Here is a 12042-nt window from a genome sequence, read left to right on the forward strand (position 1 = left end):
ACTACTACAGTAAAAATAAACACAGGGAAGCTCTTTTCTTCAGGGTCTCCAAGGCCAAAACAACAAACAAAACCCCCCTTTTAGCTAAAAATCAAACCAAGGGCCCGTTCTTCGTACGTCGCTTACTACATCCAAGATCAAATGACACATCCAAGACCAAATCATCGCGCTAACCGTGAGCTCGCTAATCCGGTTCTCCGAACACACCTGCTGTTGACGATTAGTATAGCTGGATGAAGTAATGTGAGATCACTGGGTGTCGTAAAAGGGGCTACGCATCGATAGTAGAAACATTGATCGGCAACCCTCTGATTGGTCGGCGAAAATGTCGAAGGAGCGCGCTCGGTATTTTTCGGCAGCAGAGCAAGAACTCTTGAGTGAGGGATTTCAGGAGTTTCAGAGTTTAATTAAAACGCAAGGGAACACTGCAAAGGCTGCAAAAGCAAGGAGAGAGGGCTGGCAGAAAGTTGCTGACAAATTAAACTCGTAAGTAATTTAATAATAACAATAATAATGGAGTTGATTTATATAGCGCTTTTCAAGGCACCCAAAGCGCATGACAATGCCACTATTCAGTCACTCTCACATTCACACACTGGTGGAGGCAGCTACGGTTGTAGCCACAGCTGCCCTGGGGCAGACTGACAGAAGCGAGGCTGCCATATCGCGCCATCAGCCCCTCTGGCCAACACCAGTAGGCGGTAGGGTAGATTTATCATATCACACTATATTATCCAATATTATATTATATTATATTATATTATATCATGTTATATTATATCCCCTTTCACATTAGAGCCACAACAGGACCCACTAGAACATGGGAACAAGTAAAAGTGAAATATGAGAATATTCTACAGAATGGTAATATTTATCACTTATATTGCTTTTTGTCTCTTGGAAAGAGACCCTGGAATAATCTGTTTGTTTGTTCATAACAGCAACCAAGAAAAGGGCAGAGCAAAAAAAGACAGGTGGTGGTCCTGCACCCCCTCGTCAACAAGTTGGTTAAGTAAATAATATCCTCACGGGAAAATCGATATCTCTCTATGAGCACACTGTCGCGCTGAGCTAAAGGATCCTGTCTGTCCGGGCTTTGGAGCGTGATGTCACGGGGGTGGGCGTGGAAAGGATTTTGGCCCGATCCGCCATTTTGGGGGTCTAAGTAAGGAGCGAAAGCATAGCCATGGTTCGTACTTGCTCGCGTAAACGGACAGGACATGGCTGCGACAGGCTTCCCAAATCCACCTTCGCTTTTATAGCCGTGGTCTCTCATCTTGATTACACGAAGTAATTTACAATTACTACTCTGAAATATGAATTACATCTGTAATAATCACATACATGTAATAGAATGTTAATAGTACGTTTCCCTTTTTTTAGGAAATGACCTGTATGTATCTGTGTGAAATCAATAAAAGGATCAAGTGCTGCATTATCTTCAGTTACATTGATGTTATTTATTTATGGTGAAACAGTGGTGGAATATCGCTGTTGCTTTCTTATAAATGAAGCGGACATACCTGCGTGGCCGCGATCTAATCCTGTTTACATAAAGTAAACCTGCTCCCGAGCAGGTTTACGCTTACGGCTCTGTTGCTATGACAGCAAGTCCCGGATGAACTTCGGGGAACTGAACGATCCAAGATCACGCGAAATCGTCAACAATCAAATCCAGCTAACTTACTTAGCGAGGTACGAAGAACGGGCCCCAAGTACTCTCTAACCAAAACAAAATACAATGGCTGAGCTCCCTGTCTAACCAAAAACAGGAGAAAACAGTTGAAACAAAAATGGCAATAAGGGCACACAATAAAAGAAAGAAAACCAAAGTTTCACAGAGTTTAAGTTCTCTCTCACTCACTCACTCACACACACACACACACACACACACACACACACACACACACACACACACACACACACACACACACACACACACACACACACACACACACACACACACACAAAGGCCCGCTGCCCAAAACACTATAGCTCACAGCTCTGGCAAAAATGGGGGAAGTGGCAGGGGTGTGGCAGTTTAGGATGGCAGACTATATGCCGTGGCTGACGAGCTGGAACACACCTCAGCTGTGGCTCATGAGGCAGACCTGCAACACAAGAAAAGGAGAAAAAAAACTCTTCTACAGAGGGAGAGCCACTAGAGGTCAGCGACCGTAACATTAACTATTTAAACATCTTTCAGTATCCTGCTCTGTTTGCACACTACAACCTGGGTTTTCCACTTATCTGTACTCTAATTTGTATAACTGTACAGTACTCTGCTTTGGTAACTATTGTCCAAGATGTAAAATATGTAAAAATTGTGTTTCTGTTCTGTGTCCTGTTCTGTTTGTATATGTGCTTTTTTGCTGCTAATACAACCAAATTTCCCCTTGTGGGACAATTAAAGAATTATTCTATTCTATTTATATAGTCCATAGGTAAATAAATAAAAAAAAATTTAAATGTCAAAAAGGAGAATAGACAGAAAAGGGTTTTTCGAAATGTTTTAAAGGTTACTGTAAAATTACTCTGTTATGAAGGCAAAATTAATAAATGCTACCTCCAAGTGGCAGCACGGCTCTAACAACTTAACCACATATAATAGAAGCATAAAGCCCCTTTTTGAAAACTTGGTCCTGGCTTCATAGGTTCCAGTATGACTTAATATACAGCAATATTCCCTATATTCACCTTCCTTGAATTCTGGTTTAAGTCTTCATTGTGGTCTTATTCCCGAGGGAAATAAAAGCAGCCAAAAATAGTGCTTTGAAAGAGGTGAGACTGAAACAAAACTGTAATACTGCAGGTTTACAGCCTGCAGTTAAACAATATGAAACAACAGATTCTGTGAAATTGGTATTAGCTAATGATTCAGAAAATTCTGCAAATGTATAATCCTGAGCAAATGCTTTCATGTGTGACATAAAATATCTTTGCCGTTCCAACTATTCTCTCCCAGACTTTGGAATAGCACCGTACAGTGTCTCTATTTATTTTGGCCTCTGTACTTTTAAAAATTGTGGTGTGCAAGATCAACAGAAAGCTGGGAGCTAATTGGAAACAATTTGGCTGTGAGATTGTGGCCTTTTCCTCAGTAACCCATGGGAATTTTAAATGTGACTCAAAGGTTGCATTATTCAGCTGGTTTAAATCAAGACAAAACACATCTGTAAATTATGGACATCTTATTAGTTTGGAGCCAAACAGCTATTATTCTGATATAATGACACTCAAAATAACAGACATTGTAGACTCTAAATTATAGTTGGAACAATAATAAATTGGTTACATGTCAAAAATGGGGTGTTGCTCAATCGTGAGGTTGAATGCCAGTAAAAGAGATATTATTTCCTAACCACAAATTAATCTGTTAAAGTAACAATTAAAATCATTTTTGCTGGATGTTTTTTTTATGTATGTATTTATTAAAGTGTGTGCGTGTGTGTGTGTGTGTGTGTGTTATTATTTTAGAAAATATGGAAGCAAACATGTGGTCGAACATGAATGTAAGAAAATGGATGGATTTCTTTACACTATTTGTTATCTGTATATTATCTTGTTTTGTGAACTGCAAGAAAGACAAAGACTTAAAACCAAGTGACTCCTGGAATAACAACACTTGCTGACTTTTTAAACTTAGTTAAAGCTTTTCTTCAGTTAGAAAAGCGATCAGCTACATCATTATTAACACCTTACTAGTATTGTGTTGCTCTGACCTATCAGGGCATGGACACAACACCACTAGACTATCCTGTGATGTCTGGAACCAGAGCACTTGCAGTGGTTCCTTTGGATCCTGTGGGTTGGCTTGAGTTTTGCTGGGGCCACCGATGATGAAGTGTGCTCTGGCAGATCTTGTAGATATTCATTTGGTTTGGGATCTGAAGAATGTGGAGGCCAGACTCAGAGCCTGGGGTTCTTGGTGTTTCTACTGCTATTTTTGCCATGCATTGGGATGCATTGCCCTGCTGTAGAAGAATGCTGCCCCATATTAAGTTGATAGTAGAGGTCAAGGTAACAATCACACGAAAGCCAAAAGTTCATCCAAAGTTCACTTCTCATAGGTTTTGATGTTCAGACTGTTGTTTTAAGGCAGTAGTTTATCGTAACATAATGCTCATTCGAATATGCTTAAATCATATTGTTTTTCTATTGACCGCTGTGTATTAGTGATGCATGCGACTGTTTGCAGCAGTTCTTCTCTGCAGCCTTGTGATGGCAGCATAATTCTTTGAAATCTACACAATGCCCTGAGCTTCATAATAGAGTGCAGATTGTGGAGAAATGCTACTTGTCCCTGATAAACTACCACCTGCTAGTGAGTTAGCTGTTACCATGAGAGACCATGTTATTTCTTAGATGATCGAAATGCATTGGTTATTAGAGACATCTTAAAACAAATGCAAAAGTATCCCCTCTTTGTTTGTTAATGTTTTTGCTGGGGGTGTAAAGTTATATGTCTTTGGTTTATTGGCTCCAATACCAGATAGAAATTCTGGCATTCTTGTTTTAAACTGTTTACCTAAATGTCCACTTTGGATTGGAAATGGGATCAACTGTAACTAAACACATATAACAGTGGACTAAAGCTCCTTCAAACTTCACTCCCCTCCTTAGCATGTAGCCACTAAGGAAATCACAGACGGACAATCCCTGCAAGAACTTTCACACCTCTTACATATGTTATATGAGAGACGCAGTGCAAGAATGGTGTGGACTGAGGATCTATTTTAGTGAGCCACTCACATGAGCACTGGAATCTATATATCTACCCTCTTTCTTTCCTTCTAGTCTCAGAAAAAGACGCCTGTGAGTGTTTGTCACCTGCTGTAGAAGGTAAGGATTTTATTTTGAAATACAGGAGAATCAAGGGATAAGGAAATAAAAAACATGTGTTGCAATATATTCAAACTGTTCTTGCCATTCTGAATTTATCAGTATTTTTAAAAATGGATATAATAATTTTTACTCTAAAACAGTATTTACGTTATGATATTATGTTGTCATTTACTAAGACCAGGTTTCATATTTTTTATTAAAACGACAAATATACTTGTGAGTCAAAGAGGGGACTGTTTTTTTTTCTAAATCTAAGATCTGTGGCTTCTCACAGATGTCTGAGTTGAAGTTATGACTAACACACAACAGTGTCCATTTGATTTATGTGTTTTACTTTTACAAATCTTCTCCTCTTTAGTCTTTGTGTATGTTTCCTTTTTTCAGAAATAACCTGCCAGGTTATTGTAACCTTTTTTGGATTTGTTTGAGTGAGGATTTTTTTAAGTCACACGTTTGACCTTTTGACAATGTCATACACTGTTTATGTCGCCTTCTATGTATACCCAACCCACAGTAGCTACAACAGTCAATGGGCTGAAATGTGAAAAGTATCCTTCTGGAAAAAAAAATACAGATGTTGTTCTAACTTTGTTTTTCTTATATTTGCAGATTAAACGAGGGGGAACACAAGACTGCAACCATGTCTGAAGCGTACGTATAACCTTTAAGTTTCAATACACGTTAGCATTTGCTATGTGAGATTCTAATCTAACCAAAGCATCTCCTCTCCACCTATTTGCATCCTTGCTCCAAACTTTACAGGCCTTCGGTGAGTTGATTTCAGTTGTCAGTAATGTTAGTTGTCAATGAGATGGCTTAATCGATTGGATTAAAACTAGGCAACACACCAGCTATGCCTTCAGCACTTTAACCCTGTCTTGAATGCTGACATTAATGAGTGAATTCTCTAATCTAAATATTAAAAAATAATGAAAATAAGTGCAAAACTGAGCATTTGACAACAATTCATTCAATACATTCACGGCCAAATGAATAAAATGAACATTGTCTTCTTTTCCAGAAACCAAAGCCAAAAATCTCTGCATCTCGCAGGCTGTTCTTGAAGGTATCTTTTGTCTAATTGTGTATTAATCTTAGGAATTCATATTCTTGAAGCACTGTAAACCATATACTGTGTGTTTGACTGAGGTGTCATCCTGTATGTGCACCAGACAAAACTGCTAAAGAAGGCCATGACTATGCTGGAGAACGAAAAACAATTCAAAAAAGATGAACGAGAGAGGATCCTTGCTGAGAGAGTGCCAGACCTCCAAATATCCGGTCTGTCTTTGCAGGACCTACAGGTACATGTGTCAAATAGCAGGAACTTTTTTTGGATTGTGGCATAACAAAAATTGACATAAAATCAGGAAACTATAAAAACTCTGGTCATTTTTCCCCACCTACTTTGGGTAATATCTGGCCACAAGGAATTACTGATAATTTATTTTCTAAGGTCTTGTGATATCTATAACCAAGAATTTTGCTGGCACACAAATTCAGTTACTGTGTTTATAATTTAGTTTGTGGTACTGAGGGCATTGGAAAATGACATTTTAAAACCTCAACAGCAATTCAAGCAATGCCTCGCTTTAGCAGAAGAATCCACAGACCTCAATGTCAACAGTTTACCATTATGACCATTAGAAAGTATTCCCAGTGAAAACTACTCACACAGACTGTTTATATCAATCTGTGGATCAAACAAACTTATATAGATGAATTTATTTTGTATTTTATCACCAAGGCATTGCACATATATATGTTCCAGTGTCTCTTTGTATCGTTTCTTGTCAGTTTTTCCCATTAAATTATTAAAACCAATTAGATAAAAACTTGTTTTCACATCAGGTCTAATACACTTAAATCTTCTATTCACAGAATTTTTGCAAGCAGCTACATCAGAAGATTGACGTGGTTGATGAGGAGCGCTATGATATTGCTCTTAAGGTGACAAAAAATGACAAGGAGGTAAGTATTATTTGCAAATAACCAACCAAGTATTTTAAGTACAATCTTATAGGATGCATACGGACAATAAAAAGTTCAATAAATTAATCCTGAGGATGGGTTTTTTTGTTTGTTTTAAAAAAAAATCTGTGTTGGAAAAAAGATACAGGATCTGTCTCAAAAGATCTTTGACTTGAAAGGCAAGATGAAGAGACCCAATCTGAGGAGGGTGAGGGTGTCTGCTGATGCAATGCTGGGAGCTCTGCTGGGCTCCAAGGTCAAAGAGTCTGTGGACTTCAAGGCCAACCTCAAGACTGTGAAGAAAGAGGAGGAGAAGGTAAGTGGAGCAATATATATGTTAATTCACACTATTTTTTAAGAGTCCCGAATGTAAACAACAATGTAAATACACTATTAAAGTATGCCCATATTCTGCCTTTGAAACTAGTGCATGTGAAGTGCTACAAAGTTCAACAGTGTGCTAGGCACTAAGATTTAGTGCAATGAAAATAAAGACATACCTGCAGTGTTTGCTATTAAAAAGCATGTATCCCCACCTCAGTATGAATTTAACTGCACTAACTGTACTATCACCCTGCAGAAAGAGGAAGTGACTGATTGGCGTAAGAACGTGGATGCCATGTCTGGTATGGAGGGCAGAAAGAAGCTGTTCAATGCTGGACAATAGATTTAAAATGAATATCTGGGTTAAGATGTCTGTTAAGAAACAGGTGGATGCAACAACTGCATTAACTTTATAATGATTATAATTCTGACACAGCTCATGTTGTGAATATACAGACAGTAGTGAGGCATCAGTAGTGTCTTTAGGACAATTGTCTCTTAATATATATTTTTCCCATAATGAAAAAATGTGTATTAAACATATTAGAGCACTACATTGCTTTTTTAGTTTTTTAGCCTATATCTGAATTAATATTGATTGCCTGTGTCACTTCAATAATATCGCCCTGCTTTTTGACTTTGTTTATTTATTTAAAAAATCGCCCATATTTACAGAAAACCAGATGAGCATATGACAAGAAATCTTTCATGTGTCCTGCTTATGTTCTGCCCATGTTGTCTGAAAAAGCTTGTGCTCTTTTGCTATACTGAACTGATTAAGACCGTGAATGCACATTCCAGGGGCAGCTAATGCTGGAGTCAACTGTTCATGAAGTCCTTGTATGAATGTGGTATTAATTAAACTAATGAGCAAAGCATTGTCATAATCAATCAAATAATAAAATCTCTTTAACATTAAGCAGAAATCATTGTTCTCCTTTCAGTACTGTTTAAGAATGAATCACGCTTATAGTCTGTGTGTTTATCAACATAAACTTCAGAATAGTGAATTGATATGTTAGACATTTGCTTTATCCAGAATTTATTGTAGTGTTAAAAAGACGTCACGTGCAACTCATAATTTTTAACAAGGTTTTCTGGAAATTGTATTAGCCTAATGGTTCTCAAACTCTAAGGCTCCTCTCCGAGTTCATGCGTCACACCCAACAATTTGCATCAGTCATTAACAATAGAAAAGAACCCAAGGTCAGCATGATCGCATCCAAACTTCATCAAATGCTTATTTTTTCTTTAAAAATACATTTAAAAATACATTTTTATTCATATGCATGCAACACAGAGCACCTGTATAAAAAAGCCCAAAGCCGACTGTACTTCCTCAGGAGGCTGAGGTCTTTTAACATCTGCAGGAAGCTCCTGAGGATGTTTTACCAGTCGGTGGTTGCTGGAGTACTTTTCTATGCTGTGGTGTGCTGGGGGAGCAGCACAGCAAAGAAGGACTCATCCAGGCTGGAGAAACTGATCAGGAGGGCTAGCTCTGTGGTCGGCATGAAGCTGGACACTCTGGTGACAGTGGCAGAGAAAAGGACATTAAAGAAACTGATGGACATTATGGACAATGCCAGACATCCTCTGCACACGGCCATTAACAACCAGAAGAGTCTGTTCAGTGACAGGTTGCTTCTCCCAAAGACAAGAACTAACAGACTTAAAAACTCCTTTGTCCCACACGTCATCAGACTGTTTAACTCCTCTCTGGAGGGGAGAGGGAGGGAAAACAGGAGGACAAAGGAGGGGGGAACAACTAAGCTGTAGTGCCTCTTCACCTCACTGTACAATACCTTGTGCAATACTTTTTGTAAATAGTCAACAGTGCAATAGACTCAATACTTGAAATGTGCAATTCACTTGTATTTTTATTTTTATTTTTATTCCTATTTATTCTATTTATCCCCTTCATATATTTTATTTATATTGTCTCTGTATTTATATATATGTGTGTGTGTGTGTGTGTGTGTGTATATATATATATATATATATATAATATTCTGTAACTCTGTAACTTCTGTCGGTGCTGTGCTTTTTTGGAAATCGAATTTCCCAGAGGAACCCACCCGAGGGATTAATAAAGTTCTATCTAATCTAATCTAATCTAATATGCAATGATGTGCAAAAATCTTTTCCTCTAATTTCTTTAAATAGTCATTGGTAACACTTATTCCGCTTGTAGGACATTCAAAGCTCTTCTTTGGATGTTGGCTGACTTTTGATCTGTTCTCTGTCAATGTTGATCCTATGCTGCTTCAATAATGTTGAGCCTGTTCTCAATGAGATGCTTTCTAGGTGACATTTATGGCAGTTCAAAATCTGCATTTCTTATTCCTTCAATGTTGAGAAGATCCCCAACACCACTGGCTGAAATGCAGCTAGAAAAAATGACAGAGTCCACCGTATGGGTGGCTGTAGGCACTCACTGTTGTACTTTGCTCCTGACTTCCTCTGTACAGATGGATGTCTCAGGTCCTGTGCCAGGCCAACTAAAGAAATTGGAACAAATTCTATGTTTTTCCATCAGACTGGAAGTAATAGAGTGCATAAAGATCCATCACAGGACAGAATGACTACAGACCTGTCGCCTTGACGTCTTTGGTCATGAAATCCTTCGAACGACTGGTGTTAGCCCATCTGAAGGACATTACAGGCCACCAGCTGGACCCTCTGCAGTTTGCAGAGGGTCCAGGTCGGTGGATGATGCAGTAAACATGGGGCTGCATTACATCCTGCAACACCTCGACCTGGGAACTTATGCCAGGGTCCTGTTTGTGGACTTTAGTTCAGCTTTTGCCTGAACATCTCTCCTCCAAACTCCCTGTGAATGTGTGTGTGAATGGGTGGATGACTGGATATGTAAAGCGCTTTGGGGTCCTTAGGGACTAGTAAAAGCGCTATATAAATACAGGCCATTTACATTTATTTATTCTCAGTATTGGTGCCCCTCAAGGATGTGTCCTCTCACCACTACTGTTCTCCCTCTACACTAATGACTGCACCTCCAAGAAGCTGCTGATCCAGTTCTACACTGCGGTCATTGTCACATTGCTCCCACTGAAACTGCACCTTATGCACATTCTGTAGTATTCATTCCACTTCATTTCTGTATTCTATGTATATAAGTTTAGATTGGTTATTTATAGCTGGTTTACACAGCTTTGTGTATGTATGTGTATGCATGTGTAATGTGTGTGTGTGTGTTTGTGTGTGTGTGTTGTGTGTGTTTATGTGTGCGTGTGATTTACATTGCTGTGCTTGAGAGCCTCCATCTGTGTCTGCACATATACTTGGCCAATAAACACGATTCTGATTCTGATTTAAAGTTGATTCCGTGCTAAGTTGAATGAATTCAACTTAGCAAAGTTGTGTTGTACCCTCTGCTCAGACTCAGTCAAATGCAGCAAAAAAAAAAACTCATCACAGTGGAAATGGAAAATTACCAAAGCATACTGCAAAAGCAACTGTTTCCTGTTGCAAAGAAACTCGATTGTTTCAACTGCCATTGAAGCAAATGAATTGAAGGAAATGCAGCATACGGTGATGTCAATGGCTTCTAGACTTTAGGCAGTCAATGACTGCAAACAGTTTTAATCTGAATGTTAAAAACAGCCCTTGTATTTAAAATTTTGTTAGCCAGTCAAAATTAGTTAAAGTTTTGTTAAAACCATTTATCAATCAAAGTGAAAAGTCTGCACATTAATCACAACTTTACTGTTTAAATTAGAATCCACTGTGGTGGTGTACAGAGGATGCCACATTATAATTTATGTCACCTTTCTCTTTGTTTGAACTTCAGCAGGTCATCTTTACCATGTCTGCATACTCATACATACATACTACATACTGAGTTGCTGCCATCTGATGTGTTTATTAAATATTTGCATTCAAAAGCAGTCAAACATTTACATCTAATGACGTGGACAGAGAGTGTTAAAGGGCCTATACAAATGTTGATAAGCATTTTGCTTATCAACAACAGGAAACAGATCAGGGACATTAATTGTTTGGTCCCAAAAAGCTAAGTCATTACATTTTGGAACACGAGTTGAGATATGGCTAATAATTTTTGGTCAAATTAACCATTATCAGACACTGTTTCAGGAGTCAAATTAATACCCATGAATCAAATCCACTGAACGACTACCCTGAGGTACCCCTGAGCAAGATACCGTCCCTACACACTGCTCCCCGGGCGCCCAAAGGCTGCCGACTGCTTCACAGAGTGAATGGGTTAAATGCAGACAGGGATTTCCCCATGAGGATTAATAAAGTATATGTTATTATTATTATTGACAATGAGAAAAAGGCACCAAAAAGAAGCAAAATGACAGGAAAAGTAACAAAAACTATGTGAAGAAACAACATTGAAACACACAATTATGACAAAAAGACTAAAATGCAAAAATCAAAACAAAAAAACATCTAGCATACAGAGATGTCAGATAATGGAAAACACCTATATGATGTATAGGTGAATGCACAAAATAAATACAAATTTCAACTTCCTCATTGTAGGTGTGTCTGCCCTGTAGGATGAGCAGGGAGGGCTTTTATCCATCTGTACCCAGTGCCTGTATTTTTCATAATCTGTCCCTGGCTGCAACCTGCAGAGGACAACTTACACTTCTTAGCAAAATCCAGACTGAACCATAACAGCTTCCCAGTAGGCTAGCTTACTTTATATAATAGAGCTTGAAGAACCGGATAGACCAAAGAACAATGTCGTTGCTCTTGAGTAATTTTAAATTTGGTCTGTTTTTTCACACGGTAATCGAAACACGTCTACGGTTGTGACACAGGCAACGCCTTCTCCCAGCTTCTCTATCCACAGTGAACGAGTCTGACGCTTGCAGCTGCTCCTTATATAGACATAACGTTTAGCAGTAGTAC

At 38.6% G+C, this 12042-nt stretch overlaps 1 protein-coding gene across 1 annotated transcript; it reads left to right on the forward strand.

The window, feature by feature from the left end:
- The first annotated feature begins 5812 nt into the window (after nucleotides 1-5812).
- Nucleotides 5813-8059, forward strand: LOC101473571 (troponin I, slow skeletal muscle). Its single transcript, XM_004563742.6, has 5 exons — nucleotides 5813-5911; nucleotides 6018-6149; nucleotides 6727-6816; nucleotides 6959-7132; nucleotides 7397-8059. Exons 2-5 carry the CDS (start codon nucleotides 6039-6041, stop codon nucleotides 7481-7483), a joined length of 462 nt encoding a protein of 153 aa, XP_004563799.3. The 5' UTR covers nucleotides 5813-5911; nucleotides 6018-6038; the 3' UTR covers nucleotides 7484-8059.
- Nucleotides 8060-12042: the final 3983 nt, after the last annotated feature.

Source organism: Maylandia zebra, linkage group LG7, assembly GCF_041146795.1.
Source record: "Maylandia zebra isolate NMK-2024a linkage group LG7, Mzebra_GT3a, whole genome shotgun sequence".
Lineage (NCBI taxonomy): Eukaryota > Metazoa > Chordata > Actinopteri > Cichliformes > Cichlidae > Maylandia > Maylandia zebra.

Coding starts and splice junctions, on each gene's coding strand:
- LOC101473571 (XM_004563742.6), top strand. CDS start 6,039: ATGACTATGCTGGAGAACGAAAAACAATTCAAAAAAGATGAACGAGAG. Junction 6,817..6,958: donor TGACAAAAAATGACAAGGAG/GTAAGTATTATT, acceptor GTTGGAAAAAAG/ATACAGGATCTGTCTCAAAA. Junction 7,133..7,396: donor TGAAGAAAGAGGAGGAGAAG/GTAAGTGGAGCA, acceptor ATCACCCTGCAG/AAAGAGGAAGTGACTGATTG.